This window comes from Lepisosteus platostomus, chromosome 11, assembly GCF_059453375.1.
Source record: "Lepisosteus platostomus isolate fLepPlt1 chromosome 11, fLepPlt1.hap1, whole genome shotgun sequence".
NCBI lineage: Eukaryota > Metazoa > Chordata > Actinopteri > Semionotiformes > Lepisosteidae > Lepisosteus > Lepisosteus platostomus.
The window spans coordinates 33452130-33471698 of NC_142621.1; the positions used below are offsets into that span (position 1 = coordinate 33452130).

Sequence of the window (19569 nt, forward strand, 5' to 3'; positions counted from 1 at the left end):
TATGAATTATGGAGGACAGTGTGTTTTGAGATGTTAGATTTCTGGGTAGGAAAACTCAGGCAGGTTTTCCTCTAGGATTAGCCTGTTTCTTGCACCATCCATTTTTCCAACAGAGTGCGTCTGAGATGCAGGCTGGCCAGATGTGAAATCGAGGTTTCTGCAGCTATAGTGTGTTTGAGATGCAGGATGATGAGACGCAATTGAGAAGCTATGTTATAGCTCTGGGTTTTATGCTTTCAAAAAGAAATGGAAATAGTGAGAGAGAGTGAAAGATTTGGAACTTGTGTTGTGAGTTAGTGTGAGAAAACAAAAACTGTGAGGTACAGTATATAATGTGAAAAGTCAAGAGAAATAATTGAATAGTGAGCTGGTGAGAGACAGAGATCATGTACAAACAGACCCCTAAAGAGCTCACCCAGTGGGGTGGAGCATGTATCTATTACACAAAACAAAGCCCTTTACTCTTATTTCAGCTCTAACTACACATCTGTAGTAATAGTCACTAGCTCTAGAAAGCTAGGCAGCTAAACTCTGTACCTCCATCAACCAAAAGTCTCCCTTTCGCTCCAGCTTTCTAAATCAAAACTCTCAGAATCCAAAATTAAACTCTCAAAAACTCTTCCAAAACTCAAACTTCACAAGCTCGTCCTTTGCTCACTTGCTTTCTTTATTCCTTCTCCCACTGGCACTATGCACTTCAGCGGATCTGCCATCGAAAGTAGCATCTGAAGTGCTTCCATTTTCGAGATACAGCACCGTAGTTTTCCGGGGAGTCACAAGACTCTTGTCACTTTTGTAGGGAAACTGAGTAACATCACACCCCAAAAGAAGAAGGCACTATATCTCGGGAACAAAATCAGCACAAATGGAGCACAAACAAAAAGGGGTAGGCTTCACTGTTTGTGGTGTTTCTAGGGGGATTTCAGAAGAGAGAGCAAAACACCTCATTTAATAAACAAAGAAACCAGATTTTTTCCAAGTCATCTAAACACTGAAGGACTATTGTACTCTTAAACAAAGGCACTTGTTCTCTTATATTGTCTGAAATGCCAATATTCTAAGTGTGAAATCCACAGACTAAAACACATCTTTCATTATTTAGGGATGCTTTGTTTGGAATAGGATTAATTGGCTCCCCTTCATTTACCATCTGTTTTTAAAGAGTGATTTAATCCTGGACAGGATCCATACAGTATTTAATAAAACACAGGTGCATTCTTTTCCCTTCCACCATGATTTGTGTCTTGACTCCAGGTAGAATTCAGTATTTTAAATGTACTGTATGTAAAAGGCAGACCTATGGTAACCACTGTAACTGTATTCTGAATACTGCATCTGTAAATAATAAATGAGAAACATTGTACAGTATGTGGTGTAATTGTATTTTTTGTAACAGATATCTGTTGTATGAAATATGTTGCCTAGTTATTATTATATTACTAAACTGTGCCAGAGAAGCCAAGAACACGCATGCTGTGTAACATTCAGTATATTCTGACAATAGGGGGTATAATTATTGCTAATTTTTATAATTTGCTTACATAGCAATCTGGTCTCAGGGCTTGATTTTTATATGCTTTTTTACTCTTTATTTTATAATATTAACACCTCCCTATTCATACACAAGTAAACCTTCTTGTATTATGCTCAGATTAAGATCCGGCTCTTTGTGTTTTGTATTTCATTTCAGTTTTTATTTAGTGTTATTCTTGGTTAAGGAAATCTTTACACTAAATGAAGAATAAATGGTTTCTTAACAGTGCAGATTCTGTCCAGTACAAGTGCTACGGTTTTTCAGCCAGCGCATGGGATCCAATTCTGGACTACTGCCACACTCCCACCTAACTCATCAACATCACATTTACACATTAATGGTGTGTGCTGCCCCTACACAAGGCATACAGTAAGTAGTATTAAGTCTAGGGTCAAGTGCAGCCTAATCTTTAAGTAAGAAAAATCACATCTAATGTAAGAATAGCATGGGTACTAAAGGTGAAAATTAACATGACTAGAGAAATCCTAGGAGACTACCTCACAAATCAGGGAAGCAAAACAATGCAAATAAATTTTATTTCCTTTCAACCCTAGACTTCAAAAAATAAGTGTGAAACCACATTCACTTTTTAAAATGACAGTGTACAGATCCATGACATCTGAATTGGTTGAAACAAGAAAAGCAGCTGTGGTTAAATATTGTTCATTTCTCACCTGGAACACAGTGACTATAGCCCAAAGAAGAGAGTCAAAGTTCTTGCGGTCTGGAAGGGTGTCGCCATCTTTCTCTGAACCAAATTTACAGCCAAACAGGTGCATTCCCAGAATACTGTGTGGAGAGAATGAAACACCTCAGGAGACTTTGAATGACAAAGACACATGGTGTTTTTAGGCACAGAAGTTCAACACAAAATTACATTTGATCTTAAGATTTGTAAAAGGTTGTGTCCACGTATCTTCACTTTCTTAGGCTGCATATCTCAAATTTTCAGAACAAAGAGTCCAGTGCATGTTTCACTTGTAGTCATTGTGGTCTCTATTTTAAAATGAGGCTTTATAAGCTGAAAGCCGTATCATAGTGGCAGCTACACATAAAAAGTAGATGAAAAGAGCCCCAGTCTATTTGGTCTGAAACCTCTTGGGATTAAAAATAATTTATTAAGACAAGGTACTGTAATATTATTAATGCAATATAATCTGTCAGCCCTAATATGACAACGTTGCATCAAAGACATGTATAAATGATTATAACTAAGACCATATGGACCTGAGGAATTTTGCAAAGAGCAGGTGGCCAGTCTTGCTCATTTAGGTAAATGAGTGAACCTTACTGTATATCTAATTGAGCTGTTTCTTCAAGGATCCCTCAACCATCTGGCTGGGAAGCATTTTTCATACACAACTCTTCCTACTGACTGTGAAATAGTTCCAATGTTTGACCCTATCTAATCCCATTAGAATCTTATATATACAGTATGGATAAAATACAGTTGAATCAAATCTTCTTTCAGTATATTTCAGAATATGAGAATGCTCTGTGGCATTTTATGGCATTGTGATCAAAATGTTACATATTCTTCCATTTTAAATATTACATAAGTATTCACTCCATTGAATATTTTTGCCATCTTTGCAAAGTTGATTAACCTTTGTCAAGATGTTGACCATCATTTCCATAACTTTATCACTGACCTGACATAAGTAAGAATGATTCATTTAGAGCTTCCTCTTTTAGTTTTGTCTAACATTTGTTTATGAACATGTGGTTTACCAATTGGTGTTCTCCAATCTGAGGGTATTGCTCATTTTGTCAGTGAGGCTGGGGGGTCTATGAATAACAACTCTCATTTTCTTGAGGGGGACTTGTAAAGCATCATTAAATAGTTTTAAGTTTTACTTTTAAGCTTTTCCACCCTTTAAGAATATCACGGTTGTTACTGTATATCAAAATAACACATTACTAATGGAGCTCCTTCTAAAACATGGGACATATTACATCTTCTATTGAAAAAAATAATAAACTGTTATTTATCAATTGTTATAGATTCTCATTTGTCTCAGATTATTTCCACTTTACTGTTCTTGTTGTATGTTTGAAAAATATGCATTATCTTTGCCCTGTTTGTTGCAATATTCTCTTCTCTCCTCCTTCCTGAAATCTCTGACAATTCTAATGTATTCTGATCAGCTATACCTGTAGCTTTATATACTATTTTTATATGTTTGAATGTGGGCCTTTTTGTACAATCTGAAGAGCACTCTCTTCACAATATATTTGGTACATGATCGCACCATACAGTAACTACTGTATACAGTATGCACACATCCCTGCAGTACATGGTCTATTGCTTGCTATCTACAGTATGAGCCCTTAGATTTTAACCCATGTAGAATCTCAACAACACCCTATTGTCACAGTTCTATAGCTTTCCATTTTTTTGTACACACTGTAGGCATATACCAACTTCTCCAATGTTGCATGTCTTTATTAAAAAAACGATTATATTTATTCTGTATTTAAATCTTTAACCATCCCTAAGCCATATTTCATTTTCAGTTTATTCTCATCATGTCATAACCACATGTTAAGCCAGTAGCCTTGTTTTTATTTCTTATTCTTCTTCATTGAGGTGGAAACCATCCATCAAAATGGATGAATTGGCTGGTTTATGTTTGCTTTTTTTCCTGTGTTGCCTTGTGCCCTCCTGATATCCCACCAGAACTGGCTGCTGTGAGCTTCCTCACCTTCTCAGTTCTCTAGTTTAAATATGCTTGCTTATTCTACACAAACATTTTCCCAATACATCATTGTCCTTATTGAGGTACTGTATAACACCTGGCTCTTCCTGTTTGTTCCAAAGGAACCTTCATTGCCTTTTAAACATAAACCCTTCTTCTCTACTTTTACTGTACCTGTATATTTCCTGCTGCTACGCATGGCACCAGTGGAGACGTCTACACCTGGATGTGTCCAACAGACATCACACAAAGTTCTCTACAGATGTTCTGCTAGATTGATTTCTAAGCTTTCTAAGCTAAATAATTAAATTTGTCTACCTATAACAATATATCTATGGATCAAGTACACATTTACCTTCAAATAATGCTTACACAACAATCTTGATGCCAATATCATTGAAATAATAGATGCTATTCCATGATAGTTAAAGCTGTGTTGCATTTTTATTGCGCTACAGGGAAGGTTTTTGTACTGACTACTGTGAACCAGCACTGCCTTGCTGTATAGGAACTAAAGTTTAACCTACTGTACATACCTGAATACCCAACCAAGCAGACACCCATTTTATTTAATGTTCAGGTTGTCTCAATTTCTTGTAACATTAGAATTTTAGTCACACCTGTTTGAAGATAGTGTGGGGCGTCATAGAGACCAGCCACTGTACAGTACATTACTGACAGGAAAATAAAAAATGAGGAGACTTTGATTTCTAAGGTCTTTATTTCAAGAGACTGCATATATACACTTTGAATAATATTACTTAATTATTAATGTTTTAATATGTATTCATCATTTGGTATCACTTTAGCTTAGGTGCTGCAGATTCTGTTTCAATTCTTTACAACCCATAACAGATTAACCAGATGGAACTGTCACCCATTGAGATGGTTTTCAGAGTTTTATTATAACTGTCTTACAGGGTATATGAATTATCATTTGCATTTCTAAAATGTTACCTTCCAGTTTGTTATTTTGCCTCTGCAGATATGGTCAGTGAATGTTTAATGTTACTTTAATATTACCGGTCAAGGACTGAGCAACTGATGAGTGGCAAGGCCCTTTAGGTGCAGCCGTATCTCTTTTTAATGGAAGGACCCAGAGCAGGAAAAGCTATGGCTATGTGTGAACCTCCAGGCCCCTGGCAGAAAATGGGAGACTTGTTTTACCTGAAGATGAAGATGAAAAGCATGAGCAGCATGCAGAACGTGGCCACGTTGTCCATGGTCTTCATCAGGACCACAAGCTGCCTCTGCAGGGCTGGCATGAAACGCACCAGCTTCAGAACCCTCATGAGCCGGAAGGTCCTCAGCACAGACAGACCGCCTCCCTGCTGGCCAACAATCTCCCACACACTGCCAGGACAAAAGAGGCATGGATCCACTCTTTACACACACTAGACCTCTGTAACAGGGCACTGCACACTGCACTTGTATTCATAAGTGCTACACATAGCCTGTCTTGAAAAAGCATGATGTATTTACATTAATGTTATACCTTTAACCCATCTCTTTAAGTAGCTCTTTGGGTCACTGTGCCTAGCAGAGGTGATTTGGGTGGCCACAGCATCATTTCTGAGCTGTGGTTAGCTCAGTCTGTCAGGTCATATCTTATCTTTAACCAGATTTGCTCAAAGAGATAATAAAACAGACAACACCATAGGTTTAATGTAAAGCTACAGTACTCGGAGATCAAACAACTTCCCCACAGTACATCTCTATTAGAGCACTTATCTTTATAGATTCGCCTGTATGTATGAAAAGGACATTTAATATCAAGTAGAACAAAATATGGATATGTGAAAAGCTCTTTCAATTAAGTCTTTACTTTTAGTCTTCCAATAAATGCATAAACATTTCTTACAGGAGGATGTAAATTGCACTACAGTCCCAGCAATAAAGCCCCTGTATCTATTACCCTTTCAGCCAGGGGTGCTTAGTTATACAATTGATAACTGTCTTGTATGGTATGTGCAGTTATAGCTTTTTTCTTCTCAGCTTATTTACCATATTAACTAATTGCTTAAACAAAAATAAATCCCATTTCACTTTTAATCTGATTTGCAGGAGATTACATTTTAAAATATAACTGCATATTAATTGTCTTTTGTTTGTACTGTACCTCTGTGAAGTAATTATACTGTATATGTAATGACGTTGGTCAAATCAATCAGCTAAAAAGCCAATAAGAATTATTTCTTTGGTTTATAAAATGGACTCTAGGAAATGTTGCTCATGTGTACTTAACTCACCTGATGACCACAATAATGCCATCAAAGATGTTGTAGGGGTTCTTAATGTAACCAAAGGGTCCGTAGACAAGTACTTTGAGGAGCATCTCCAGAGCAAAAAGACTAGTGAAGACAATGTTGCTGATCTCCAAAGCATTGGTCAATTCATCCGGCTGGGAAAGAAAGAGAAAACACAAGAAATGGATGGTGGAAGATGAGAGTAGGGATAGCCGAAAAAGATGTCTATTTAGAGTGTAGCAAAATATATAATTCACAGGTGTTTACACCTCCTGTTGCCTGCATAACTACGGTGTATTTCTGAAAGTAATTATGAAATATTGTACTTTATATGCTTGAATACACTATTGCAACATTATTGCATAAGAACATGAATGGTGGACATAAAGAAGAGGAGACAATTCAGCCCCCATCCATTTTGTTTGGCTTGAATTTTTTGAAAGGCAAATCTAAAGGAATTACAAGGACATTAACAATATATGTGGAATGATGAGCATGATAAACGGGGGGAAAAAATCCAGTAATGATATTATAACAAATCAGTGCTGAAAACTGTCCATGTGACTGATTCATATAAACCATTAAGGTCAGATAAATCCTAAATCAGATCTACATAAAAAAATAGTGCAAAAGGCCTATATAATGATTTGATTGACATGAACACCCCTTGCACAGCAAATTTGAGTTCCTTCCATCAGGGCGTCCATTTACTGCAGATGACTTAGTTTTAAGGGCAGAAGAACTAAGTTATTCCTTATTCCCACAGCTATTAACCTGCTTAATATGGACAATATAATATTTATTTTATCATTGATTGCAGGTTTACCATTATGTTTATACTGATTTTTTCATCGTACTGTACATGTACAGTATGTTTCTTATTTGTCGATAAGTTCATGTAGTGTTAAACATATTGTGTACTGTATATTGTGTTATATATTTTACAATTGTTATATTGGTGTTATACTGTATATGTGTAATATCTTTTGCACAATATTTTCAATACCCATATCTTCTCCCTGTGTATTCCTGTGGTTGATTTCATGTGTTATTCTAATCTCTAAGCTTCACTGTGTTATCACCACTATCAGTACTACGCGGTAATATACTGTACAGTATTTGACCATGGTAAATGTTAATGAGACACTTCTTTCTACCAGTTATGAATGATGCAAAAAAACATTTTTTTTTGCATCATTCATAACCGTTTTCAAGTAAAATTGTCTTTGAAACAAACTTTTTCTTAAACCTAACATCAAAACGGAAAACAACTTCCACTCAAAGGTCTCCAGTCTCTAAATGACCTCTGACTGTCACTTAATGAAAGCAGCCACAGCAGGAAAGCTAAAGAACCTGCTTAGGCTTTTATTTTTAGCCTTTCTGATACAGTGAAATGGCTGTTGTCATCTAGAAACTCAACATACAGTACAGTCCTGCCCAGCTATCTGTGGTAACGCAGCACTTAATTTGCATTTTTTAGAAACAATATCTGACTTCATTTTTAATTTCTGGTCCAATACATCTACTGCATATTTTGTAAATCAAAACAGAGAGGGACCGGCTTAGTAACCATAGCCCGGCAATAGAAACTGAGCACCAGAGGCAGATCTGGCTGCCCAGATAGGACAAGCTGTGCCCCACTGCCAGCAGAGAAAAGCAGAGACAGAGATGCACTTTCTGCTGCACTGCTAGAAATACTCTGGGATCAGACAAACATTCTTGCCTAAAATCACAAATCTAATCCCAGAGGTTCTACACCTGCCAGAGCCATAACATCTTCCAGTCCTACTGGGGGAGGGGGGAGGAAACTCAGTAGAGCTGGCAGCCCAATATGTGATCTCCTGTCACAGACAAGAGAAACAGAGAGTGAGCCTGTCTCACAACAGAGTTTTATGTGATGTATATAAATGTACAATGATTTATACTGTAAATGTCTGTAAATGTTATGTTATTGTATGTGCTTTGCCAACACTGTAATTCATTGGTGATGCCAATAAAGCTCTTTGAATTTGAATTTGATAGATTAAGACACTTGGCTTTCATTTGAGAAGAATGAAAAGTTGCTTTTACCAGAATGTTCTTGAAATAGATAAACAGAGATAAGCCGAAGGGAATCTTTAGGGAAGAGAACATGTTGCTGTCTCTGCTCTTATCGTAGCTCTGGAACTAGCTGACACAATGTTAAATAGAAATCCTTTTATTATTTTTATTTCAGCACTGCTATGAACTGAGAGGTTTCTGGTTTTCAACTCATAAAGCACTGCATTAAGTTCAACAGAACGATTGCTTAATTGTGCAACTTAGTACTGTACATAGCAGACAGTACTTTTAAACCAGAAACACACAAACGTGAATAGATCTTCCTAAATTTCTTTAATTATTTTGTTTAGAAAATTACATTTGTGGGGAATTAGTACTGCAAAAAGCATTGACATTACATATTTACACATATGACCATGCCTTGTAAATTTTGAAGGGAATTTCATTTTACATAACAGATTAAATTGTTGACTATTTGTGAACATGTAAACCAAAAATCAACATCTACAGTGCAACATTAAATACTCTACTATTTGCTTAGTACCAGACTGACTGCACTGATGTGTTTTTTGCACTCTGCTTGCAATGAGGTTTGTTTAGGCTGAATCTAACTTTGTTGCTGCCATGGTTGTATGTTTAAGTTGGTGTTTCTTTAATGTCTTTGCATTGGAGCATACATGCAAATGTAAGCATTTCGTTGCACTTGTGCATATGACAAATAAACTGAACTCTTAATTCTGAACTTAAAATATGATATGCTATACAGTATGATAGTTGACTTGATAACTAGTAAAGGCCTTAACTGGACTAGACTCTGCTGCACACAAACAAGCTCCATCCCTTATATGGAATCTTTGATGGCATTAGTAGTTAAAAAGGAAATCTTCAGAGCTGTCAATCAACATCTGGCTTCACAATGCAGAGCTGCATGGATGCCACAGCAGGAGATGCTGGCTGATTGGTAAACAGCTGTGTGAAACACTTCTGTAAGGTGGTCAATCAGTGAACTCAGGAGCTCTTTTCCTTTTTTTCTCATCAGCCCACTTTCTTTTACAATAGGCCAACGGATTTCAATTAAACGCCTAAGTAATATATTCACTCCTGATCATATGGAGATGTGGCTAAAATAATTCATATTTTAAGATATTATTCTGGACTTGTTTTACGATAATGACAAAATAATCCACCCACAAATTTTCCTTTTCAACATTTCATTGAGAGTTTTCCGTAGCAGGAATCCCCATCCAACTTCCTAGATAGCTTCAATCCAGATAATTTTAGATATCGTAATTAAATGAATTTCTAAAGACCTGATGTAATTGAATTTTTAATTTAGAGATCATTTAAAAATCGTAATACTCTTCTGCAATCAAGGATCACAGTTCCGTTAATTAACTAAACCAACTGATACTTGCTCATTTTTCTTTTACGTTTAATTGCTTAATAGTGTAGAAGTGTTCTTAATCATTCACAAGTCTGGTGATTTAGGCCTATAGACTGAATTGTGGCTATCCCGGAGCATGGTTGGAGACCCCCGCCCTATAGTTTAGCACACTTTTATGTTTTGCTTCAACCCAAGATTCCTATACAAACTGCACAAATGGTTAAGAATGTGAGGCCATTTAATCTATTGCGAGGCCATGCGGTAGTTTGTACTGTAGCTGTTCATCCAAGAATTTCATTGAACCATTGCTTGAAAGAAGCCTACAGTGGGTATCAGCTTCAATAACATACAGTAGGTCACCCACTCTTTGAGTAAAGAACTGCCCTCTGTTTTCTTGTTTAAATGTTCTCCCATGTGCCTTCTTTTTTGTGTTTCAATGCTCATTCGGAATAAATCTGATGGATTGATTTTGGAAATGCCTTTGAGGATTGTAAATATTTGAATCATATCCCATTTTAGACTTTACTGTCCAAGACTGTAAAGTTGTAGTTCCTTCCATTTTAGTCAGTGAAACAAATTCATGTAAGTCGTGGAATATACAGTATCTGGTTGTTCTTACATGGACTTATTCCAAAGCCGCATTATATTTTCTAAATTGTGGTGATCAAAATTGTACTCAATTTTGATCACCACAATTTAGAAAATATATAGTACAATATTCTAAATAAGGTCTTATTTAGGTCTTACATGCACATCATTTTAACACAACATTCCTCATGTCAAATTCTGTGCTTTTATTAATAAAATATTTGTCCTATTAGATGCAATTCAGGTGTCTCAAACATTTGCTATGGCTTGCCAGATTTAATTTAAATGTAATACAAGCAAGCTATAAATACGATAGATAACTCAATTACCAGGTGCATTTTTGGTGTTTATAACAAAATACATCACTGTAAGCAGTAGACTTTGCATCTTCACTGGATGATAATTCAGAAAAACTTACTCATTACCATCTGAGTATAGGTTTCTTAGCATTGTTAACAATAATTATTTAAAATAGTATAGGTGATTATTATACACAACACACATTTCTGTTCTTTTTGAAAAGTTTGTCATGGCATCTCATTCAATTACTGGCAAAATAAATGAGGAACTATTGAGAGAACATCCCCTCTTTGGTATATGAACTCTTAATTTATACAATCTTTTGCTACAGTGAATCAAATTTTAATACCTGTCTTTTTTTATACAAAGCCATATTGTGCTACAATGAAGGTGCTTCCAAACTGGATGGAACAATAAGAAAATGGATGGATGAAGGTGCTTTCCTTTGAGATTGCTCCAGATTATATTTTTTTTAATTGAACATCTTCCTTATTTTTAACATCATGTTGACAAAAAGGTTTAGTTTGCTTCAAGGTGCTACAAAAGCAAAGAAAATTAGGACAGTATTTCCCCTTGCAGTAAGATTTTAAGTAAGAGAAGGGACAGAAGGGATTGAAAATGTTGAGCTTTTGAAAGACATTTGCAATCTTGTTACTTCAACAGACTAATTAACAATTATTATTTAACAATTCATAATGTTTAAGATTACTGTCTTTATATCTTAAGATATTAACTAAGAGAGATACTGGGTGATTTTATTTAGGAAAAAACCGTAAGATATACCCTTAAAGTAATAAGAATTTAATTTAAATTATGCAAATTTCCATAGCAACTTTCTCCAAAGGGACATTGGAAACAGGTGTGATGCCACACGGGGTAGGATCACAAAAGGGCATTAACACAAGCTTTAAGGATCAGACTGTGGTCCTTATTTACCACATGGTGAGTACACCAACCACCATAAAAAAAACAACAAACTAAAGAAAAATCTAGCCCTTTTGCAAGCTGTTGGTCACTACATAAAGTTGGGGGAAAGTATTTTTACCATTAAAATAAACACTGAAGATTTTTATTTTTAAATTGAAATATATTTCATAGGCATCATTCAAATTACTCAGAAAAGTTTGGAAATTCAATACCGGTCATTGTTCTTTCATAAAATGTAAGATTTCAGCACATGCAATAAGCAAAATACATTTTTTCTTATTATGCACCACTGACACTGTTACTCATAAGCAGTGAATTTTCAGAAATTTTCAGAAAGACCATAACTAGAACAGACACACCAGCGCCAGCACACAACACCACTGCTGACTTTTTGTTAGGCTTCATTTGCTTAATAAAGGGGCCTATGTGTATTCAAAATCTGCTTTTCTCTCTAATCTTTAATTTTCATTAACTTATTTTCATCATTAAGATATGTCTCATTTACATCTATCCATGCTCTTTTAGAAGACAGCAACCCCTTTCAAGTCCTCTCAGACTCCCAAGCAGAGGACCTCTTAGCAAAATTAACAGACACCCTGGGCTGAGATTCACAGCTCAAGAGCTCTTATCTCCCTGGTTGCCTTCTGATGATTGCTGTTAGGAAACAAAAATGCAGAGTTGCAATGAGCCTTCTCTTCTGGCTTAAGGAAGCCAACAATTCTGTTCAACAACTAGGAAGGTGACCCTTAACTGAAAGAAGGAGATTTGGTTTTATATTTTCTTTATGTTAAAAGTGACTCTAATAAAGATTTAATATAATTTAATAAATACACAATCCTCATGATTATTCTAATACTGCATTTTAAACCTTCCTTTTGCTTCTGTTTTCCTAAAATGTAAAAGGGCTACCCTAATGCACTATAATGGACCAGTTCCTCTTATTATACTTGATTACTAATTCACTATGTGACATTAGTGCACACTAGTAGAAGTTTTTCTGTCTTAATTTTCGCCATGAGATGCTGCTTGTCAGCTGTTCAGTAGTCCTTCCTTCTGCTCTGTGCTAAATGTCAGGTGGTTTCCTTTTTTCCTGCCAGGTTTGTCACACTAAAGACCACTTTGTATGACACATTGCTGGCTCATATCTGAGCCATGGGAGAAATTTTATTGATGGGCCAGAGCTGGCAACCACTGGACCTGAACCTAAAGGAAGAGATCAGCTGGTGTTATTTTCTCTCTTGTGTCAAAGTAACCCAAAAGCATTGGGCTACTTTTGACTATTGGCAGGACACAGACAACAGAGATGTGGCTCTAGCTGCAGGTAGGAGTTGATGGCATTCAGTCTACATACATTCTGACATGAAAAAGTGCTGTGTCTTGGCAAGCAGAGGATTCTCTGGCTAACTCCAATGTTTGGAACATGTGATTTGAAAATTGATTTAGCAAATTTAGCATGCTTCCAATATGTGTGTCTCTGTTGCATTTCTGCTGCATGTTGTTTTGGTACATATTACTTCATATGTTGCACTTTCTTCACCGTATTTGTTATTCCTGCATTTATTATTAATATATTGAATTAACTTTACTGTATGTTTAGTAAATACAGTTTTTAAAACAAATGTTAATAATAATAATAAAAATAAAAATAAACTGTTAGGTTTTCATTCCATCTACTGTAAGTTTAATTCTTAGACATGATTATCTTTAGTTATATATAAAACGCAACAATAAAAGACAACTTCCAACATACTAAGGGAGTGTAAACAATTAAATACAATTAAATTAAGATTTATTTAATTTGAAGAATCTCTCATTCAGAGTGCAGCTGGTATAGAGACTGGCATTTTAAGGCATCCCCATGATGCAGGCTGGGAAGTCCTGGTCTACAATGTCAAGTGGATTTAATAGCATAACTTTAAGCCTACTGTAAAGTGATTCATCGACAATGTGCTCCTGCAGACTTGGTTAGCATCACTCTTAATATTTATCCATTTTTAAATACATATTTTCATGAATATTTGGGGTTAGGATTGACTGAAAATGCGTTAGGAAAAGAACATGTAAATAATCAAAAGTAAAAGGAATTGAATCCATCAACATACTGGTACATACTGTACTGGTACTTAACTGATAATTGAAGGATCCTCTTTTAGGATATTTCACATTGCTGACCATTTGTCATCTGGCCCGACCACTGTAAACATCCTAGTAACTGACACTGCACCATGCTAAGAGCCTGCAGCAGCTAACGGCAGTCAGTACAGCACACTGTACAGGTGAAGTCTACAGGGTACTGTATATCCCATGGCTGCTTGCTTTCTATTACCTTTCCTGTTAAGTCATAGAGCTCTTTACTATGTGCTTGATATTTAAAAAGAGTGTTTATAGCACTTTAGTATTATGCTGTACTCTTTTTTATGACTTCTGAGTAAGATGGAATAGCTCCAAAGCTGATGACTAATTTGGCAAACATTAGAAAATATATTGGAGGCAATAAGAGTACAATACTACATTTTCTTTTCCTTTTTTCTGATACATACAGTACATTCAGATCATGGTAGAATTGAATTAATGTTGAGGAAGCATCAGTTTTGTGGTTTACCAGTTTTGTGTTTTCTAAAAGATGATCAAATAATATCCATACTCAAAACAAAGCTGTTTTAACTTTATGAAATTTAACTTTCATAACCAAATATGCTGAAAAGACATTAATTCACTATCTGTTTAAAGGTATTAGATTCCTATTTTATCCATGTATAGATAAATCTTCTACTTCCTATATACAGTACAATAATAACTGATGTCCCAATCCATTACCAACTATGTCAGTTATGGGCTTTATTGATCCCGAACACATGAGTCCATTGGGTAGTGGAGTGGTCAAGTGCAATGAGATTGACAGTTCATCCTTATACACCAGTGTCAAAAGGGATTTTGAAAAGGTCAATACTGTATGTCTCGATAATAAAATGAGGTAATAAATAAGTCCGCTGTTTTGCAAATCCACATATACTGTAGTATATTATATACAGACACAATAAAAAAAACACATATTAAACTGGTAGAAGGTTCAGGCTAAGGCTAAGAATAGTGAGACATACATATATTGTGCACAGTTTTCCATAACAGCATACAAACTACCAAAATTATTAAAATTAAAAAAAAGTTTTTAATGACTCTGGTTTAGGAGAAAAACCTCCAGAATCCCTGAACTCTGATATTAAAACTGTCACCCTAGGTGGATAGGTTTCCAAAATGCTGCATTTCCTAGATAAATGTCCATAATCTGATACAGACATATCCAAATTACTTGCAATGTGAGCTGAAGTATGATAGGAGGCCTTCAAGTATGATAGTAGTATGATAGTAGGCCTTCAAGAGAGAAAACTCTGGAAAAGGGGCCCTGGTCCCATCCATAAATAGTCCCATCTATAAAAAAGCAAAAGCTTCCATCAGACAGCCTTACAGATGAAACCCCACGGCCAAGTCCCAGCCCAATCTCTCCTGACAACAGCACCTAACACAACACAGACCCAGAGGCTACCACTCTTCATACAATACTCGCAGCAGCAACAAACATCAGGACCGGTTGCTCTGTAGTTTAGAATAGTGAAACATTTGCAGTATGTTGAACTCTGTATAAGTATAACCTTATTCTTGTCACATTTTTGGCAACTTTACAAATATTTATATCAATGCCTGTAAAAGGTAAAGCTCTTAGGATGAAGAACACTTTCCAGAGCTTAGACTAGTGGGCTCCCTGGCTCCTGTTCTTCTCTCCTTCTAGAACACTGTGCCAGTGCTAGGGACAGATGCCAAGAGCCTGTTGCCTAGAATGTATTAAGCCCAACAAGGCAAATTGTCTCCATAGAGTGCATTGGCAAGCTGCATGACCAGATGCTGTACCATGAGATGTTATAAACAGAGTCACCATTCGTGTTACTACAACAAGGCGTTGCACCTTGATGCAATGCCTTTTCATAGATTATTTAACGTACTCTTCTTGAACAAATACAAGAAGTACAAATAGCCATAATTTCAAATACATCAATATCATGTTTTACTACAAAAAACAGTGACACCATGCCTTCCTACTGTAAAAGCAATAATAATATATTCTCAAAAACAGTTCTATAAGTAAGAATCATACAGTCCTCGACTGTTTAATTAAATTATTTCATACATTAACCAATAGCAGCTGATATGGCTCTCAGACATTATAGAAGCGGTATTTTCTGCACAACATTCCCTTGTACATTTAATCAAATACTATTGGAAATGATACATTTCCTTCATGTTTAATTTCTTTCTATAAAACAAGGTGTTAGCCTTAATATGCTACTTTACCTTGGGTCATCAACAGCCTTGTAATACAGCACAGTGTATTGACGACAGAAAATGAGATAAACCAAGCACTGAAATAAAGCAGGGAAATATTTCTAAACATTTCAAAATCAAATTAAAAAAGAGCTAAGCCACAAGAAGATGTTTTCCTTTCTGATGGTAACGTGTAAGCATATTTTGATGCATAATAAAACTTTTAAAAAATACTACGTTCTGTGTCTGGGTTAAAAGAATGTAAGGGAATACACTATTTAGTGATAATGAAGAAATGGGTGGATAAATGGATTCACACTGTTTTGGAGAGACAACAATGAAGAGCACACAAAGAAGGCAGTTATATACAGTAGAAGCTCAAGTAATAAAACTAGAATCAAGAGTCTTTTATTTCATGTTGGTCAGACTCATTAAAGAAAATCCAGAGGAATAGTGTTGGGAGTATGTTATGGACCCCTAAATGCAGATGTTGATTATAACTTAACACTATATAATAAAATTAGGATTTCACGTGAAAAAAATGTTTTTATAGCAGGCTTCAGCTTTTCCTTAAATAGACTTAAAAAGATCTTGTCTTTTAAAACAATTAATAAAAGAGTGAGACAAACAGAGGCGACAGAACCATTAAGGAACTGTGATCATAACATGGTGTTTTAGTATTTACCGTATTTACCTGAATATAAGCAGCACTTTTCCCCCAAATTTCAGGTGGTACAATTGGCCACCTTATATTCAAATACAAGTAAAAAATTCAGATGTTGATCTGGTTGCTGAGATACAATATTTATCACCAGAGTGCTGAACAGTTTTAATCAGTTTTTTACAGTCATTTTGCTTTGTCTAGCGTGTTGTTGTGAGCAATAAGAAAAACATTTATATTCATTTTTAAAATGGACAAGAGGTGATCCTGTGTACCGAACAGCATGGGAATCACCAGGCTTCACAATTAATTCTGGGTGGCTTAACTGTTAATGAACAACTACTAAATCAAAAGGTAAATTTAAAAAACTTTGCTGAAATCTCACCAGCACTCTTTGGTCTCCAAAGACAAACAGCCTTCCTACCCCCATCCTTTTATACTTTAGGTTAATGCTTAATTGACACTGACTTTGCTCAACATGCTGCACATGGGTTCTATGAGCCCATGGATCCACCCCATCTAGATGCAGAAAATTGCAATCCAAGCTTATAAAATTAAATACATCAGTTATTTCCCCTATGTAGGATCCTAAACCATTAATATATCCCCTCCACAGTATTACTCCATATTTTGTCACAATATCATGCTTCTTGCTCACTTGATTGTACAATGATTGATTGTTTTCTCATTTGGAGTTTGCTCTCACCTTAGACAGACCTTTCTGTGCAGTTCTGCCAATGACTCAACACACCACAGAACTCCAGGTGATTTGAAAACAAAAATAAACCCACACACCTGCCCCAACACAAACTTTCAAAGTCACCACAGTGACATCTAACTAAAGCTACCCAGTTCCAGTTGTCTGGTCACAACTTTTCCAGCAGCTGAATCTCCAGTTCCTAGTCCCCTGTCTTTTCTGCGAGTGCATCTCTTTTACTAAACCTCTGAAGTCCAATCTACTTACATGTTGAAAACAACCAGCTTGCAGGAGTTGTCATGTTCTCCTCCCTTCTTCATCCACTCTCCTAATGAAGCTACTCCTCCAAAGAGCTCCCATGGCTTCCCTCTGCCCTGCTCTTTACGGTCATCTCTTCTTTCTTGCCCCTCCCAAAAAAATGAAACTGTAAAAAAATGACTGCGTTTTGTTTTGCACGGCACCATTCCGTGTTGGGTCTCAGAAGAGACCGAGTTTACTGTGCTCTATCCAGTAAGTACTTTCTTCCACCTCCTCAAAAGAAATCAAGGTTCAGCACTCCACCACCTCAGCACACTGCTGACGTCCAGTCCATTGAAGAGGCTTTCTCCACTGACTCTCCTGTGAGTCTCCCATTGATTGGTTTCTTCATACTGACCTTCTTCTCTCGATTGAGCCACACCAGTTAGGGTTAGGGTTAACAGCAGCTGAGTCTGCCTTCAACCCTGATCATCTTTTTCTACGTCAGCCATATCAGTCCAATATCCACTTGGAAACCCGCCTTCTTGAGTCGCCATGCTGTCCATCTTCTTCCCCCAGCTCACCCCAATTTGCCCCACCATGGAACTCAACCACAACCATGGCAAGAGACATCCTCCTTCCTGCCTCTATACCCATCCTTTCTCTCTGTCTGCTCTACTGCTAACCATATCCTGTTGATGTTCATCACCTTTTTCATCACTAGGCATCCTATCCTCCTGCATAAGAAAGAAATGTCTCATCTTCTTTCCTTATCTTGTTAATTCCTTTAGTCTATGCACGGGAACCATTCTGGCTGCAGATATGTGCTCTACCTCAAGTGGGCCAATGATCAGTTAATGTTGGGTCTGGACTCCTTTTCCACAACTTGACTGCCCCCCCCTTCCATCTTATCCGGTATCCAAGATGGAGAGGTGTTTGCTTCTAGCTCTCCTGTTGGAGTCACTGTAATATCCGCCTTTCTCCTATGGGGTCTCCCTAGTACGTTAGCCATCCTTGGAGTCTCAGTGCAATACAGACCCTGGATCACTCCCTTGCATCTAGATTTCTCCATGCTGATCTTTCTTAGTGATGCAGTTTATAACAATATACTGTACTACCTATTTCAGCCCTTCCTCTGAGCCATGCAATCACTGCAATATGTGATCAAAGCAGCAGGACAAAATGCTAAGCTCATGATAACCATCATCACTAATGCCATTAAATGTGAGACTTAGATTAGGGGTGATCCACAGTTTTAACCTTTTCATAACTTCTTGTTCAATGTTTGGCTACTTTAAGACATACCTTTATCACTTTTGTTTGCTTTTACTCAACATGAACTCTTACACTCAAACACTCTGGAGCAGTACGTTCAGAGACTTTTCTCTGGCTGATTTGAAAATGCAGCTAAAGCATAGTAACTGTAGCCACATTTATATTCTTTAGAATCGTTAACTTAATTCTGCATTTGCTCTACGGAGTCTCTTTTATTTCCTTTAGGGTTTTTAACAAACAGGTAGTCATTCTCCTCCAGCCAGGTGAGTGACTCCATAAAGTACTCTAATCAAATCATTCTTTTATCCAACTCAATTGGGGTTTGATAAAGAGTAATAAAATGGAGTTTAAAACAAAAGATTGGAAGGAGATCAAATTCTAATCTTGTCCACTTCCACCTTCTTACAGTACATATAAATATTAAATGCCTTTCTTACATGCTTTTCTTTCTCTGCATCCCTTTCCTTTCTCCCAGCAGCTCCTGGCTTATCCCTCATTCCCAGACAAGCAATTTACTCCAATAAACGTAATATTCAAATCAAACCTCTTCTGTCCATTTTCTAACTGAGGGTCATGGGGGCAGCCAGAGATTATCCCAGTAAGTAAGGTATGCAAGGCGGGGTACACTCTGGATAGGATGCCATTCCATCACAGGGCAGACAGA

The 19569-nt window shown here is 36.6% G+C and overlaps 1 protein-coding gene across 16 annotated transcripts in view; it reads right to left on the reverse strand.

Annotated features, from left to right (window-relative positions):
* The window catches only part of cacna1g (calcium voltage-gated channel subunit alpha1 G), a 349737-nt gene that overhangs the window by 119859 nt on the left and 210309 nt on the right, over window positions 1-19569 (reverse strand). For all 16 annotated transcript variants that reach the window (XM_088599330.1, XM_088599329.1, XM_088599325.1 and 13 more), the window contains exons 11-13: window positions 6483-6634; window positions 5401-5586; window positions 2209-2323 (exon numbers count right to left, since the gene is read on the reverse strand). In XM_088599330.1, coding sequence (XP_088455456.1) covers window positions 2209-2323; window positions 5401-5586; window positions 6483-6634 — 453 coding nt within the window. The remainder of the gene's footprint in view (window positions 1-2208; window positions 2324-5400; window positions 5587-6482; window positions 6635-19569) is intronic.